This window comes from Oncorhynchus mykiss, chromosome 12 (assembly GCF_057628025.1).
Source record: "Oncorhynchus mykiss isolate SJ-2025 chromosome 12, ASM5762802v1, whole genome shotgun sequence".
Classification (NCBI taxonomy): domain Eukaryota; kingdom Metazoa; phylum Chordata; class Actinopteri; order Salmoniformes; family Salmonidae; genus Oncorhynchus; species Oncorhynchus mykiss.
In genome coordinates, this window is record NC_143033.1 from 87,033,221 (window position 1) to 87,051,144 (window position 17,924).

At 46.3% G+C, this 17,924-nt stretch overlaps 1 protein-coding gene across 1 annotated transcript in view; it reads right to left on the minus strand.

The window, feature by feature from the left end:
• The window catches only part of kcnt2b (potassium sodium-activated channel subfamily T member 2b), a 95,091-nt gene that overhangs the window by 53,416 nt on the left and 23,751 nt on the right, over window positions 1-17,924 (minus strand). Inside the window, exons 2-10 of the mRNA XM_090193896.1 lie at window positions 13,635-13,714; window positions 13,052-13,154; window positions 11,160-11,171; window positions 9,508-9,564; window positions 7,792-7,840; window positions 7,333-7,392; window positions 1,671-1,745; window positions 1,275-1,358; window positions 580-674 (exon numbers count right to left, since the gene is read on the minus strand). Coding sequence (XP_090050022.1) covers window positions 580-674; window positions 1,275-1,358; window positions 1,671-1,745; window positions 7,333-7,392; window positions 7,792-7,840; window positions 9,508-9,564; window positions 11,160-11,171; window positions 13,052-13,154; window positions 13,635-13,714 — 615 coding nt within the window. The remainder of the gene's footprint in view (window positions 1-579; window positions 675-1,274; window positions 1,359-1,670; window positions 1,746-7,332; window positions 7,393-7,791; window positions 7,841-9,507; window positions 9,565-11,159; window positions 11,172-13,051; window positions 13,155-13,634; window positions 13,715-17,924) is intronic.

Here is a 17,924-nt window from a genome sequence, read left to right on the forward strand (position 1 = left end):
GATGGAGGTGATGGAGAGGTGAAGAGAGGTTGATGTAGAAGGGGAAGAGATTGAGGAGAGGAAGAAAGCCAATTATGATGGGGATTGAGAGGGGAGACAGAGGGGGAGGGGAGGAACAGGAGGAGAGAGAGATGGACAGATGGGAAGGAGGAAGTAAGCATGAGAAGACCAGAGGGAACTACTGTGTGTGTGTGTGTGTGTGTGTGTGTGTGTGTGTGTGTGTGTGTGTGTGTGTGTGTGTGTGTGTGTGTGTGCGGGCATGCACGTCTGTCGTCTGTCAACAGCAAAGTGTTTGTGCACAGTGTGTATATGACTAGTGTGTGTTTACCCAGAGCTGAAGGGCCGGTTGGGTCAACATTGTGCTGTCAGTAGTGATAAGGTCAGCCAGTCTCATATAGGAAGCTTTTCAGACCTCCAGGACCTAATATTATGCTATATCAGCCTAGGCTATTACTCCAAGCTAGCCTCTACCAACCACTCAATACTGCTACACCATTCCTATACCTGCCATTGGGCTTAAGTAGAGGGGGAAAAAACTCTTCCTCCCAGTGATTGCTAGCAGTGATTGTGGTGACCCACCAGGTGAACATGAGGCAGACCAGGGTGCAGATGAGGATGAGGACCTGGTTGAACATAGCTGAGTGAGTACGCTGGATGGCCCGGTGCAGATCATTCTGAAACACAGCGGGGGAGAGAGACAGAGAGAGACAGAGACACACACAGAGAGAGAGAGAGAGAGAGAGAGAGAGATAGAGAGAGAGAGAGAGAGAGAGAGAGAGAGAGAGAGAGAGAAACATGGGCAGAGAGAGAGAGAGAGAGAGAGAGAGAGAAAGAGAGAGAGAAACATGGGCAGAGAGAGAGAGAGAGAGAGAGAGAGAGAGAAACATGGGCAGAGAGTGAGAGAGAGAGAGAAACATGGGCAGAGAGTGAGAGAGAGAGAAGGGTGATAAGAAAAATATACTGTTGTGACGTGGGGAGGATAAGTGTAAAGCCACTGCATCTTCGTAAAGATAATTGAGGGACAAGGACAAAAGGAATATGATGTGTATAATACAAGAAAATAATAGAGAATACATGCACTTACATCTGTAAGAATGAGTGGGAGTCAAAACTTGTGGTATAAAGAGAAATAGAGAACAATGTTTTTAAGAGGTGCAGAGATTTCATCTGAAAGAAACAGTGGAAGAGATGAGATAAAGAGACACCTGAGAGAACAGTTGTGAGATGGAGAGATGGAGTGACATAAACTGAGCAATAAATATGTATTTTCTCACTATCATGTTCTCCAAGGCATGTTTGGCCAGCCAGCAGTTGAGAAACACAGGGATGAACAGATTTCTGAGGGAGGGCAAAATCACCTGAAGGAGAAAGAGATTTAGTCTGTGTTTTGGTGAGTGCTAACGGCATTATTCATCATCATGCCTTATCAAAGGTCCTTATCTTTTGTAAGTTTGGTGAGATATTGAAGGGAAAAATAGCCAGTGGGGGAAGGAGCATTTAGCAGCAACAACATAGGGTAGAGTATCTTACTGAGTACAGGCATGCAACATCCTATATATTGTGTGAAATGTATTCCCTGTACAGGGTTGAAACTACTGTACAACACGATCAAAGAACAAATAGCTCACTAGGCATAATGTTCCATAATGCATGCGTTTGATTGGACTCACAGTGATCACAAAGGGAACAGCACTGATCATCTCCAGGATGAAGGGAACACGCAACACTTGCTCCCAAATGTTGCCCTGGAAACACAACAACACACGGAGGTCAGAGAAACTTCGGGGATGACCAGATAAAGTGTTCCTTTGACTGGATTTGTGAATGAGACGTTTACACTGTTGAACACGGACATGGACAAGGGTGACCCTCCTTTTCTACCTGTTCACTTCCACTTAAAAAGGAGGCATTACTCAGGTTTCAGTCTGTAAGCTTCTTGTACAATTAAGATGTCAAATATCATGTCGCTTTTTTATGTGTTCAGCCACAGCTTGCTTATAGCTAACCAGAGACCTGGTTTGTGTGGGTGGACAGCCAGAACCAGGCCTTGTGTATGTCCACAGAGTTATCGATGAGGTTTAAGCATTAAAACCTCCACCCCCTCCTTGCCCCCTGACTGACACTGTAGCAGGCTAGGCAGTGTGAGCCATGGTGTGACAGCTCCACAGACCAATAGACACACCGCTAGTTTGCTACGTACATCAAAGAGCAGGGATGCTGGGTAACCCTCCATGGGAAGGGATCAGATCACACGCTGCCTCTCTCTGGGGGGATTCCTTTATCCCAGTCACTCTCATGCATCATTCAATAGGGAGAGCCTGTTGAGGCTCCTCAAATACAGGGTCGGCCCGAGCTTTTAGGGGTCCTAAGCGCGATTTGGTTGCCCCCCCCCCCCCCAAACCATTTTAGTGGCCTCCCTCTTTACAGCCCCCCCTCTTGAATTTAAGTTTTAAAGTTAATTTCCTACAATTAAACACATTTTGACAGGGGGAGTAGATAAAATGGTGCAGCTTTAAAGCAAGCTTTCTGCAATTCTACATATTTTGACAGGGGGAGTAGATATAATGGTGCAGTTTTAAAGCAAGCTTTATGCAATTCTACATATTTTGCAATGGCGCGGAGAGAAGTTTAACCATTTTTATAACACATGTCATGTAATTCTACACATGTTAATGATATCTGAGTGAAAGTGATCAAGAAAATCAATGGGGGCCTCTTGGAGGTCAGGGCAACTGGGCACGTGCCCTGCGTGCTTGGTCGGTATTCAGCTATGATTATGCTACAAGTTTAGATAGCTGGCTAGCCTAACTTACCAATCTAACAATCGTTAGCTGACCGGGTGAATTGAGTGACAGTCAGTGACTGACATAACAATAGAAAAACTGCTGATACACAACCACATTTCGAAAGTGAACCTTGGTTATTCTACTATTCTAAATCTAAACAGTAATTTGAGACCCCGACTGAGTCCCACCCCCCCAAAACAAATGTGGGTACCGGGGGCCCTAAGCAACCCCTTACGTCACTTATGCCTGGAGACGGCCCTGCTCAGATATATGCTTAATCTAGACTGTATATCAGAGGATCAAATGATGAGATGTAAAGTACATTCCCCCAGGACATGTCACATGTATCTACATAGACATACACAGACTGAGGCTTGTTGTTTTGTGGGGCACCAAAATAGCTATCCATCTCCAGCAGTGTCTGTGAAGGGACTCAGTTGCTGTAATCCCAACACTAAAACACTGTAGAACTCCCAGTAAAATACAATACATGTGTTTTACAGAATTAATGCTGTAGATAGCACTGCATTATGGTAAAATGCTGAAAAAGAATCAATCAATCAATCAAGTTTATTTACAAAGCCCTTTTTACATCAGCCGATGTCACAAAGTGCTATACAGAAACCCAGCCTAAAACCCCAAACAGCAAGAAATGCAGATGTAGAAGCACAGTGGCTAGGGAAGAAACCTGGAGAGGAACCAGGCTATGAGGGGTGGCCAGTCCTCTTCTGGCTGTGCCGGGTGGAGATTATAACAGTACATGGTCAAGATGTTCAAATGCTCATAGATGACCAGCAGGGTCAGATAATAATAATCACAGTGGTGTGTAGAGGGTGCAGGTCAGCACCTCAGGAGTGAATGTCAGTTGGCTTTTCATAGCCGATCATTCAGAGTTAGAGACAGCAGGTGCGGTAGAGAGAGGGTCCAAAGTAGCAGGTCCGGGACAAGGTAGAACATCCGGTGAACAGGTCAAAAATACTGTTATTGACTGTAATTGGAAGCTTCCTGTAAAAATTACTCTAACATATTGTATTTTTTTTACACTAATAGCTTATGCCTACTGTAGATTCAAATGATCAGTTTCAGGCGCCAACCTGTCGGGTGAGACACATTACTATTTTAGTAAATATCTTCTTGAAGCAGCTGTGAAGTGGAAGAATATTTTCAGCAGCTTCTGGGTAGGTGCCTTGATTTGTTTATAAGTATTTTTATTGCTAGCTAACGTTGAATTACTGCCATTTTTCTTAGCTAACCTAGCTAGCTAGCTGGCTAACGTTTGCTTTCTATCTATCTAGCCAGCTAGTTAGCTAGCTCAAGTTGACACAACCCAGATAATAACTGTTGTGATTATAGGCTTTTAGGTACACCTCTGAGTGCCATAGAGGATAAACTGAGCACAGATTAGGGACTGTTATGTTTTCACCGCTACTACAGAGATAATGGTTTGTTTCTAGCAGTTCAAAAGATATTACCCATATTATTACCTTCGCAGCGTTTATTTTTCCTGATTGACAGGCTGAATTTGACACATAAACCACGTCGTGGGCTGTTACACCAGTCGGGAGCCACCAAAGCGGATTGGAATGAGCACTGCACCTGTATTGTATCGAGGTGTTTGCCGACCTAAGGTGCTTGCCACTGAGCAGCTGTAACACAGTGTTGCCGGCGGTAGCTAGTAAAGTGCCAATTTTTTCCGCCCCAGGATTATATTTCAAATGGGATAGCAGCCTACACAATAAATAACTGATATTGGTAGCCATCTAGATGTCACCTTGATACAGGCTACTCAAAGGGGAGAGCATGAACGGCAACAACACAGGGACACAGTGTTCTCAGATGTCACAACCCTGTGTGTTAACCCTCGCAAGGCTGCAGGCCCAGACGGCATCCCCAGCTGCGCCCTCAGAGCATGCGCAGACCAGCTGGCCGGTGTGTTTACGGACATATTCAATCAATCCCTATACCAGTCTGCTGTTCCCACATGCTTCAAGAGGGCCACCATTGTTCCTGTTCCCAAGAAAGCTAAGGTAACTGAGCTAAACGACTACCGCCCCGTAGCACTCACTTCCGTCATCATGAAGTGCTTTGAGAGACTAGTCAAGGACCATATCACCTCCACCCTACCTGACACCCTAGACCCACTCCAATTTGCTTACCGCCCAAATAGGTCCACAGACGATGCAATCTCAACCACACTGCACACTGCCCTAACCCATCTGGACAAGAGGAATACCTATGTGAGAATGCTGTTCATCGACTACAGCTCGGCATTCAACACCATAGTACCCTCCAAGCTCGTCATCAAGCTCGAGACCCTGGGTCTCGACCCCGCCCTGTGCAACTGGGTACTGGACTTCCTGACGGACCGCCCCCAGGTGGTGAGGGTAGGCAACAACATCTCCTCCCCGCTGATCCTCAACACTGGGGCCCCACAAGGGTGCGTTCTGAGCCCTCTCCTGTACTCCCTGTTCACCCACGACTGCGTGGCCACGCACGCCTCCAACTCAATCATCAAGTTTGCGGACGACACAACAGTGTTAGGCTTGATTACCAACAACGACGAGACGGCCTACAGGGAGGAGGTGAGGGCCCTCGGAGTGTGGTGTCAGGAAAATAACCTCACACTCAACGTCAACAAAACTAAGGAGATGATTGTGGACTTCAGGAAACAGCAGAGGGAACACCCCCCTATCCACATCGATGGAACAGTAGTGGAGAGGGTAGCAAGTTTTAAGTTCCTCGGCATACACATCACAGACAAACTGAATTGGTCCACTCACACAGACAGCATCGTGAAGAAGGCGCAGCAGCGCCTCTTCAACCTCAGGAGGCTGAAGAAATTTGGCTTGTCACCAAAAGCACTCACAAACTTCTACAGATGCACAATCGAGAGCATCCTGGCGGGCTGTATCACCGCCTGGTATGGCAACTGCACCGCCCTCAACCGTAAGGCTCTCCAGAGGGTAGTGAGGTCTGCACAACGCATCACCGGGGGCAAACTACCTGCCCTCCAGGACACCTACACCACCCGATGTCACAGGAAGGCCATAAAGATCATCAAGGACATCAACCACCCGAGCCACTGCCTGTTCACCCCGCTATCATCCAGAAGGCGAGGTCAGTACAGGTGCATCAAAGCTGGGACCGAGAGACTGAAAAACAGCTTCTATCTCAAGGCCATCAGACTGTTAAACAGCCACCACTAACACTGAGTGGCTGCTGCCAACACACTGACACTGACACTGACTCAACTCCAGCCACTTTAATAATGGGAATTGATGGGAAATGATGTAAATATATCACTAGCCACTTTAAACAATGCTACCTTATATAATGTTACTTACCCTACATTATTCATCTCATATGCATACGTATATACTGTACTCTATATTATCGACTGTATTCTTATGTAATACATGTATCACTAGCCACTTTAACTATGCCACTTTGTTTACATACTCATCTCATATGTATATACTGTACTCGATACCATCTACTGTATCTTGCCTATGCTGCTCTGTACCATCACTCATTCATATATCCTTATGTACATATTCTTTATCCCCTTACACTGTGTACAAGACAGTAGTTTTGGAATTGTTAGTTAGATTACTTGTTATTACTACATTGTCGGAACTAGAAGCACAAGCATTTCGCTACACTCGCATTAACATCTGCTAACCATGTGTATGTGACAAATAAAATTAGATTTGATTTGATTTGATTGGGTTCACTGGGCTCTCAGTTTGAATGACCTCTAGTGAGGTAAGTACACGCACACACAACACCAGCTTGATATGTCCCTTGTCACCTATCTTTTAACCCTCAGGGTAACATCCCTGGTGCTCTCTGTCTCTCTGTCTCTCATTCTATTATGTATTGTTCTATGCTTGTCCTAAGGGTGAGAAGAGCTGACAAATCAGAACTGAGGAGGATTGTTAAGGAGCCCCATGATGAACACCTGATTCAGCGCTGACTTCTCTCTCCTGGATGCTCTACTGTACATACTGTCCCGTTGTGTGTTTCACCGCCTCTGAACACCCTTACCCCGAATAGAGTTTGCCCCTGATCATAGGTCTAGGATTGTACCCAATCCCAATTTGAACTTCCTCTCTCTCTTAGTCTCTGTCTACCCACACGCCCCACACACAGGCAAACAATATTGTTTTTAAATTAGTGTTGTAGTGTTGCTCTTATTTGGTTAACTGTGTAACTTAACTTACATGTGTCAACTGTTGTTACTTCTATAGTCAATTATTTTGTGTAATTTGTTGTTAATATTGTTACCAATTTAAATATATTTATTTTACGTACAAATTAAGTTTTTCTTACATTTAGATTTCAGTGAGAATTTCACTGTAAATTTACAGCATTGACCTGGCACCAGAGATGCCAGCACAATACTGTAATTTTGGGATGCTGTAATCTGTTTTAAGGGAAATAGTACTGTAAAATATATTACAGCAAAATTACAATGTTAAGTTGGCAACTCTGGTTCCAGTATAATTCTGTACATTTACAGGGAACAGATTTACAGTGTACTCACCTTGTAGCTGAGGTACACAAGCAACATGGTCTCGAAAAAGCTGATGAAAGCTACAAGCACCTGGAGAGAGATGAAAGGAGAGAGAGAGAGAGAAAGAAAGAGAGAGATAAAGATTGGAGTAGTAACAGCAATAGAGAGTGAGAGAGACAGAGAGTGGGTGGAATCATAATTTTGATGATTGAACTCCATCAATAAGAAGTTAAAGTGAAGCAATAAACCAGAGAGAGAGAGTGTGTGTGTGTGTGTGTGTGTGTGTGTGTGTGTGTGTGTGTGTGTGTGTGTGTGTGTGTGTGTGTGTGTGTGTGTGTGTGTGTGTGTGTGTGCGTGCGTGCGTGCGTGTGTGCGTGCGCGTGCGTGTGCATGCGTGCGTGCGTGTGTGTGTGTACGTGCGTGTGTGTGTGTGCTTGCATGTGTGTACAGACAGCCTTGTTAATATGACAGTTCAACATTGTGTCTGACCTGTAGAGCCCACAGAGGCAGAGGCCTATTCACCCAGATGATAAGAGACCTGCAGACACAGAACAAAGAGAGCACATCATACATGACACAGAGGGAGGAGAGGAAAGGAGGGAGAAGAGGGAGAAGAAAAGAAAAAGGAGATGTAACAGGGGTAAATATTAAAAGGACTCCCTTTCAAATATGATCAATCCAACGACATAACGCCTCTTGTAATTATGTTGTTCACAAGCGAGTGGTTCTGAACTACCGCTGCCATTAGACTTCCTCTGTGAAAAAGCATCACAATCAATGTTCGCAGATAACATGAATGCAGATTTACAGCTCTGTTGTGAGAAAGAGGCTCTATCCAGAGGCCTCGCGGGGCTTATCATTGCTGCCTTCTGAGTCTGCTGCCTGGAGTGTGTGTTTGTGTCCTCTTAGTGTGCTGCCTGGAGTGTGTGTTTGTGTCCTCTTAGTGTGCTGCCTGGAGTGTGTGTTTGTGTCCTCTTAGTGTGCTGCCTGGAGTGTGTGTTTGTGTCCTCTTAGTGTGCTGCCTGGAGTGTGTGTTTGTGTCCTCTTAGTGTGCTGCCTGGAGTGTGTGTTTGTGTCCTCTTAGTGTGCTGCCTGGAGTGTGTGTTTGTGTCCTCTTAGTGTGCTGCCTGGAGTGTGTGTTTGTGTCCTCTTAGTGTGCTGCCTGGAGCAACGGCCAGTCAAAGTCTTTATTAAGCACACTCTGTCATACTCCTTATTCATTTATAGCCAGAGTTTACACAGTGTCACCAGCCGCCAATTAAATAAATACGTCCCTGAGCAGGACTGGAGGCAGAGCCCAAGGACCCAGTCACATCTGGGACATAGTCAGTTGGATGGTCGGTTTGTTGGTCATTTACTCGCTCACTCACTCGCTCACTCACTCACTCACTCACTCACTCACTCACTCACTCGTGCTTTTGAATCTCAGTCCACACCACTGGACATTCCAGTCCTAGTAAGGACATTTTGGATGAGTGCAAACTAAGTTCACTTTTAAGTGCAAATCATCAGTCCCAAGACTCCTAATTCAAATAGTTTCTGTTTACTTAGCCTTCAGGCTCTGGTCTAGTGCACACACTCACAGCAGCCCCAAGATATTTCATGTATCAGTCTTTGATTGTTTTACAGACAGCAGGTGCTAATTAGGTTATATGGATACTACATACAGTACATATTATGTTGGCATGAAAACCATACAGGTAACATTGTGACAAACGAATGTGCTACTGCAATAATGTAATGTTTGCAGGTTGGCATTTATTGTCATGATTCTTGCCCTGGAGGCAGAATGGTCACTAGCTGGCACAGCCACAAAGTCATCAAAACCTAACCCTAAACTTAACCACACTGCTAACCCTAATGCCTAACCATAACTTTATATTAAGACCAAAAAGCACATTTTTGTTTTCATACATTTTTAGGATATAACCCATTTTTTCTATGCAGTTGACCCTTCAAGCGGAAATCGCTCAGTTCTGCCTCCAGGGCAAGAGTCATGACAATAAACGTCAACCTGCATAATGTACCATGTCTACATCTCCAACCTCTCTATTACTCATAGTATTATTAACTGTCTGTTGTACATGGTCTCATTACAGTGCTCTGTGGTGGACACAAGATGAACATCTCTCTCTCTGTATTAGACTCTCAGACCAGTCTTGGCTCCTCATTAAAGATGAATGGGACATAAACATGTAAACTTACCAGTCAAACTGGGTCCTGCTGGGGTGGACCGATGCATTCTGTTTGGAACAGTCCAGACTACAGGGGGAAACATGCACAACAAGAGGACTGAAACGTGTCATGTTTGGAACAGTCCAGACTACAGGGGGAAACATGCATAACAAGAGGACTGAAACGTGTCATGTTTGGAACAGTCCAGACTACAGGGGGAAACATGCATAACAAGAGGACTGAAACGTGTCATGTTTGGAACAGTCCAGACTACAGGGGGAAACATGCATAACAAGAGGACTGAAACGTGTCATGTTTGGAACAGTCCAGACTACAGGGGGAAACATGCACAACAAGAGGACTGAAACGTGTCATGTTTGGAACAGTCCAGACTACAGGGGGAAACATGCACAACAAGAGGACTGAAACGTGTCATGTTTGGAACAGTCCAGACTACAGGGGGAAACAGGCATAACAAGAGGACTGAAATGTGTCATGTTTGGAACAGTCCAGACTACAGGGGGAAACAGGCATAACAAGAGGACTGAAACGTGTCATGTTTGGAACAGTCCAGACTACAGGGGGAACATGCATAACAAGAGGACTGAAACGTGTCATGTTTGGAACAGTCCAGACTACAGGGGGAAACAGGCATAACAAGAGGACTGAAACGTGTCATGTTTGGAACAGTCCAGACTACAGGGGGAAACATGCACAACAAGAGGACTGAAACGTGTCATGTTTGGAACAGTCCAGACTACAGGGGGAAACATGCATAACAAGAGGACTGAAACGTGTCATGTTTGGAACAGTCCAGACTACAGGGGGAAACAGGCATAACAAGAGGACTGAAACGTGTCATGTTTGGAACAGTCCAGACTACAGGGGGAACATGCATAACAAGAGGACTGAAACGTGTCATGTTTGGAACAGTCCAGACTACAGGGGGAAACAGGCATAACAAGAGGACTGAAACGTGTCATGTTTGGAACAGTCCAGACTACAGGGGGAAACATGCACAACAAGAGGACTGAAACGTGTCATGTTTGGAACAGTCCAGACTACAGGGGGAAACATGCATAACAAGAGGACTGAAACGTGTCATGTTTGGAACAGTCCAGACTACAGGGGGAAACATGCATAACAAGAGGACTGAAACGTGTCATGTTTGGAACAGTCCAGACTACAGGGGGAAACATGCATAACAAGAGGACTGAAACGTGTCATGTTTGGAACAGTCCAGACTACAGGGGGAAACATGCATAACAAGAGGACTGAAACGTGTCATGTTTGGAACAGTCCAGACTACAGGGGGAAACATGCATAACAAGATGACTGAAACGTGTCATGTTTGGAACAGTCCAGACTACAGGGGGAAACATGCATAACAAGAGGACTGAAACGTGTCATGTTTGGACAGTCAAAGAGTTTTAGCTTCCTGTGTTCCTCTACCACATCCTATATGACCTCAAATTTCTCTCTCTCTGTTTCCTCCAGAATTGTAATGCCGGTGCTCTCAACATGACCCATTTCTCTATCCCCTACTCTTTCACTTTCCACTATCCTTCCCTACATCTGGTCTCTATCTCCCAGCCCCTGGCCAAGCAAAACTACCTTAAACCTAACCTTACATCTCGTCTTTACCTATCCCTCTTGCTCCATAGTAAGTACTGACTGACCACTCTCCACCAATACTCCTCACGTCCTCTCCACTGATACGCCTCACTCCCCTCTCCACCGATACTCCTCACTCCTTCTCCACCAATACTCCTAACTCCCTCTCCACCAATACTCCTCACGTCCTCTCCACTGATACGCCTCACTCCCCTCTCCACCGATACTCCTCACTCCTTCTCCACCAATACTCCTCACTCCCTCTCCACTGATACTCCTCACTACCTCTCCACTGGTACTCTTCACTCCTTCTCCACCAATACTCCTAACTCCCTCTCCACCAATACTCCTCACGTCCTCTCCACTGATACGCCTCACTCCCCTCTCCACCAATACTCCTCACTCCCCTCTCCACCGATACTCCTAACTCCCTCTCCACCAATACTCCTCCCTCTCCCACTGATACTCCTCACTCCCTCTCCACCGATACTCCTCACTCCCTCTCCACCAATACTCCTAACTCCCTCTCCACTGATACGCCTCACTCCCCTCTCCACCGATACTCCTCACTCCCTCTCCACCAATACTCCTAACTCCCTCTCCACCGATACTCCTCACTCCCTCTCCACCAATACTCCTCCCTCTCCCACTGATACTCCTCACTACTTCTCCACTGGTACTCTTCACTCCTTCTCCACCAATACTCCTAACTCCTTCTCCACCAATACTCCTAACTCCCTCTCCACTGATACGCCTCACTCCCCTCTCCACCGATACTCCTCACTCCCTCTCCACCAATACTCCTAACTCCCTCTCCACCAATAGTCATAACTCCCTCTCCACCGATACTCCTAACTCCCTCTCCACCGATACTCCTCACTCCCTCTCCACCAATACTCCTAACTCCCTCTCCACCAATAGTCATAACTCCCTCTCCACTGATACGCCTCACTCCCCTCTCCACCGATACTCCTCACTCCCTCTCCACCAATACTCCTAACTCCCTCTCCACCAATAGTCCTAACTCCCTCTCCACCAATACTCCTAACTCCCTCTCCACCAATACTCCTAACTCCCTCTCCACCAATAGTCCTAACTCCCTCTCCACCGATACTCCTCACTCCCTCTCCACCGATACTCCTCACTCCCTCTCCACCAATACTCCTAACTCCCTCTCCACCAATAGTCCTAACTCCCTCTCCACTGATACGCCTCACTCCCTCTCCACCGATGCTCCTCACTCCCTCTCCACTGATACGCCTCACTCCCTCTCCACCGATACTCCTCACTCCCTCTCCACCAATACTCCTAACTCCCTCTCCACCAGTAGTCCTAACTCCCTCTTCACTGATACGCCTCACTCCCTCTCCACCGATACTCCTCACTCCCTCTCCACCGATACTCCTCACTCCCTCTCCACCAATACTCCTAACTCCCTCTCCACCAATAGTCCTAACTCCCTCTCCACTGATACGCCTCACTCCCTCTCCACCAATAGTCATAACTCCCTCTCCACCGATACTCCTCACTCCCTCTCCACCAATACTCCTAACTCCCTCTCCACCAATAGTCATAACTCCCTCTCCACTGATACTCCTCACTCCCTCTCCACTGGTACTCTTCACTCCCTCTCCACCAATACTCCTCACTCCCTCTCCACTGATACTCCTCACTCCCTCTCCACTGATACTCCTCACTACCTCTCCACTGGTACTCTTCACTCCCTCGCCACTGATACTCCTCACTCACTCTCCACTGATACTCCTCACTACCTCTCCACTGGTACTCTTCACTCCCTCTCCACCAATACTCCTCACTCCCTCTCCACTGATACTCCTCACTCCCTCTCCACTGATACCCCTCACTCCCTCTCCACGGATACTCCTCACTCCCTCTCCACCAATACTCCCTACTCCCTCTCCAATACTAAAGCCACTCTTATTTACCCCCCCTTCCTCACCAGTCCTGTCTCTCCTCCTGTGGGTCGTCCAGTAGGACTCTGACCATGTAGAGGAGACAGCTCAATACTTTCAGAGAGAAGTTGAACAGCCTCACCCTCAGACCTGCAGCACATAAACCAACCACAGCAAGTCAAGGACTTAATCAATAAAGTCAATGAATTAATTAATTAAACATAATACATTATCATCAATCAATGGCTGTGTTTACACAGGCAGCCCAATTCTGATCTTTTGCCACTAATTGGTCTTTTGAACAATCCGATCAGATCTTTTGTCAATAATTGGGTAAAAGATCAGAATTGGGCTGCCAGTGTAAACACAGCCATTTGGTTATTGAGAAAATGAATGGGACACAGAGGACATTGATAGGACATACAGAACATATAGACATACAGGAATATACCTAGAGCAAAAGGACAACATGTCACACACAGTCAAAACTACTCAGGGAAGACCACCGACAGAGCACTTAACGAAGCAACCAATCATGTGAAGGAACACCCAAACAGAAAGGATTATGTAATGACAGCCAGTCTATGGGACAATAAGTAGGAACTCCCTGTCTGAACATTGACAACTCACTGGATCTTTGGTTTTTGATGAAGAACAGCTTGAGGCGCTCCTTGAAAGTGTTTTCATTCACGTAGAATTCTACCTGCACCCTGAGAGAGGGAGGGATGGAGAGAGGGAGGGATGGAGAGAGGGAGGGATGGAGAGAGGGAGGGATGGATGGAGAATGACCAGTGAAGAGGAAGATGGGTAACAGGTGAATACCAAAGTTAAGGGAGGGGGAGTAGTGGAGATTGAGGGAGAGGTAGATAGATATGGGAAAATAAAAGGAAAGAAATGAGACAACAGAGAGCGAGAATGAAAAGAGGAGAGTGGAGTGAGAGAATAGAGGTGGAGAGAGAGAGAGACATAGAGAGAGGTGATAATGGTTATAGGAACAGCAGCAATAAGTTGGGAAATAAATAACAGTGTGGTTAGGTTATATTAAAGACAGGAGGAAATGATGTCGCTGTGTGTCTTCCCCAGTCAGTCAGCCTGCCATGGCAGCTGCAGTCAGCCTCGTTATCTCTGCTGATTAAATATAGAGCAACAAATGACTTCCCTCTGTTCTGCTGAATATGAAGAGTCCATAATTACTGCTCTCTCCTCCCTCACCCCCCTCAGTCCCTACTGCCAGACAGACCACATAGTACACACACAGCCAACGCCTGAAATATACACCTCCATATGCCATTAAGATCCTATATCGGTATATGGACACATACAGGAAGGAACTCAGTCACATGCAAAACAAAGACAAGAGTAGTGAGTGCACTCCATGGATACATACATATGAACACACACACACACACAGTCCAGTCCAGCATGCACGCACACATACACACTGTCATCAAGAAATCTCATTTCCTGGTAGACCCCCTCATGAGAGATTGGCCACTTCTTCTGTTCTTTCATCCTACAGAAAGTGGCGTAGAGGAAGGAAGCGCTGGATGGCCCAGACACAGGATGAAAACAGAGGCCCAGCACACACAGGTCACAATCTAATCTCCTTACTGGTGGGGGTCTTCACAGGGTTTTAATACTGTAGATGAAAACCAGGACCCCACATAGTGGTCCCTCAGTCAGTCAGTCAGTCAGTCAGTCAGTCAGTCACACGCACACACACACACACACACACACACACACACACACACACACACACACACACACACACACACACACACACACACACACACACGCACCGTTAGCAACCATACACTCTTAGCACATAGGGACGTTGCTCTTTGTTGCTATGGTGATGGAGCATCTTTCTCTCTGTCGATATTTCTCTCAGACACGCGCGTTTGCACACACACACACACACACACACACACACACACACACACACACACACTGCAGATCTGTCAGCCTACTCTTTGTATACATGAACATGCTGGGTAAAAAGCTAAAAAAACACCAAGGAGAGTAAAATGCACCATTGGGTAAAATACGTATTTGCAACCGAATGCAGTGAGAAAACTTTACACAATGCACTTGCCATTAAAGTGGCAGTAGGGAGGCTAAAGAGATGGATTACTCCTATCTGCAGACAACCATTACCATGAAACACACATGTCCCATAACATATTTACTGTAGGCTCTACCCTTCATTAACATCTGGCCTTAAAGTACACATTGCCTGCTACACCACAATATATGTAAATAGGTAACAGAGTCATAACAGTTAAAGAATACGGCAGATCTGGGAACAGTGTGTGTCGCACTTTAAATGATTCAATGACCCTCATTATCACTAGATACAGAGCTAAAGCCATGGTACATTAGGCAGGCTGGGGTTTAGATGGTATGGTATTGTGGCAGTGGATTTGAACTGGGTCCGTACTAATTCCTACATTAGCACTGATAAGATCAAAGCATTAGCTCTAGAAAATGTTCCACTTTGTAATGGAACAGTCCTCTTCACAGTCAGTACTATGATCTGGAACTTTCTGTACAGCAACAGCCTCTAAATTAAATTTAGATAAACAAAGTAAAAATGGTGAGTGCTCTGCTTTCTGGCACCTGTCCCTGTTTTCCACACATGAATCTGTTTTACTTACAACTAAACCCTATCAGGCTCTTCCTCCTACCTTCCCTCTCCCATCCCCATCCCCCTCCTCCTCCTATCTTCCCTCTCCCATCCCCCTCCTCCTCCTACCTTCCCTCTCCCATCCTCCTCCTCCTACCTTCCCTCTCCCATCCTCCTCCTCCTTCTACCTTCCCTCTTCCATCCCCCTCCTCCTCCTACCTTCCCTCTCCCATCCTCCTCCTCCTCCTACCTTCCCTCCCCCATCCCCCATCCCCCTCCTCCTCCTACCTTCCCTCTCCCATCCCCCTCCTCCTCCTACCTTCCCTCTCCCATCCCCCTCCTCCTCCTATCTTCCCTATCCCATCCTCCTCCTATCTTCCCTCTCCCATCCCCCTCATATCTTCCCTCTCCCAACCCCCTCCCATCTTCCCTCTCCCATCCCCCTCCTATCTTCCCTCTCCCATCCCCATCCTATCTTCCCTCTCCCATCCCCCTCCTATCTTCCCTCTCCCATCCCCATCCAATCTTCCCTCTCCCATCCCCCTCCTACCTTCCCTCTCCCATCCTCCTCCTCCTTCTACCTTCCCTCTCCCATCCCCCTCCTCCTCCTACCTTCCCTCTCCCATCCCCCTCCTCCTCCTACCTTCCCTCTCCCATCCCCCTCCTCCTCCTATCTTCCCTATCCCATCCTCCTCCTACCTTCCCTCTCCCATCCCCCTCCTATCTTCCCTCTCCCATCCCCTCCTACCTTCCCTCTCCCATCCCCCTCCTATCTTCCCTCTCCCAACCCCCTCCCATCTTCCCTCTCCCATCCCCATCCTATCTTCCCTCTCCCATCCCCTTCCTATCTTTCCTCTCCCATCCCCATCCTATCTTCCCTCTCCCATCCCCCTCCTATCTTCCCTCTCCCATCCCCATCCTATCTTCCCTCTCCCATCCCCTTCCTATCTTTCCTCTCCCATCCCCATCCTATCTTCCCTCTCCCATCCCCCTCCTATCTTCCCTCTACCATCCCCATCCTATCTTCCCTCTCCCATCCCCTCCTATCTTCCCTCTCCCATCCCCTCCTATCTTCCCTCTCCCATCCCCTCCTATCTTCCCTCTCCCATCCCCTCATATCTTCCCTCTCCCATCCTCCTCCTACCTTCAGTCTGCTGTTAATTACCCATCTCTTATTCATTCCATCACCCTGCCTCTTCCCACTAGTGTTATTTCCTTACTCTACACACTAAAGGTGATCACCCTTTCAGCCGACCAACCATCCATATCTCTATTTATGAGTCTCTTTATAGTCCCTCCAACTCTGAAAGAAGCCATGGCAACTTTCCACAGCAACGAACAAATCATTTGAGAAGTCACTCTGCTCCTGATGTGCTTCTAAGAGGCAGCTTTGAGACTTGAGGGGGCCACAGAAGAGAAGAAGTAAAGTGGAAATATAGCCGTGGGATAGATTATAGTGTGATTGTTATCTAAAGGAGGGAAACAAGAAAAACACACTAAAAACTCACAAAGAACATTATTTCAGAGCCAAAGAAGAACAAACCACACAATAACACATCGCTCCTAGCAATAACCCGGCTACTTTCCCAAAAAGCTTTACTCATTATGATGTAAGCGTAGATAATTGCTCAAAATAATTGCTTTGGTAGATTAAATCTTTGAATTGTATTAGTGGAAAAAGGGCAAATATTGCTTGAAACAAAGAAACATGTCAGATAGAACCAGAGGTAAGGTTGATTAGTATTGATGATTGATTATTTTTGTTCTCTAAATACATCATCTATAAGATTTAATGTGGTTCAACAGTCATTAATTAAACATGTTTTTAAACAACAAAAATAATTGTTTACCGACTAAAATGACAAAAACCTACTGCAAAGAACTTAGAACAACTTGGAACAGCTGTTGTAACAACTGTTGATTTACAAATGGTTGTAGTGAGAAAATGCGATGATTGATAAACAATGGATGAAGTAATACAACCTTGCATTGTGGGTAAAACAGACACTTGTACTAAGACGGGGAATGTCATTTATAACAATCAATCAAATGATGATGTTGATCTCATGGATCAAGTCGTTGCATCCATAGCTCTACGAATTTCAGTGTTTACATTAACCGTGACCCATCCTTCAGCTTACCAAAGGCAGTGGCCCAGGCTATTGAAATCACTGATTGTGCCTTTAATGTTTTTGAGCACTGACCTGAGTGAGCACCAGAGAGACACTGACCATCCCCATCACAGCACTGATCTGAGTGAGCACCAGAGAGACACTGACCATCCCCATCACAGC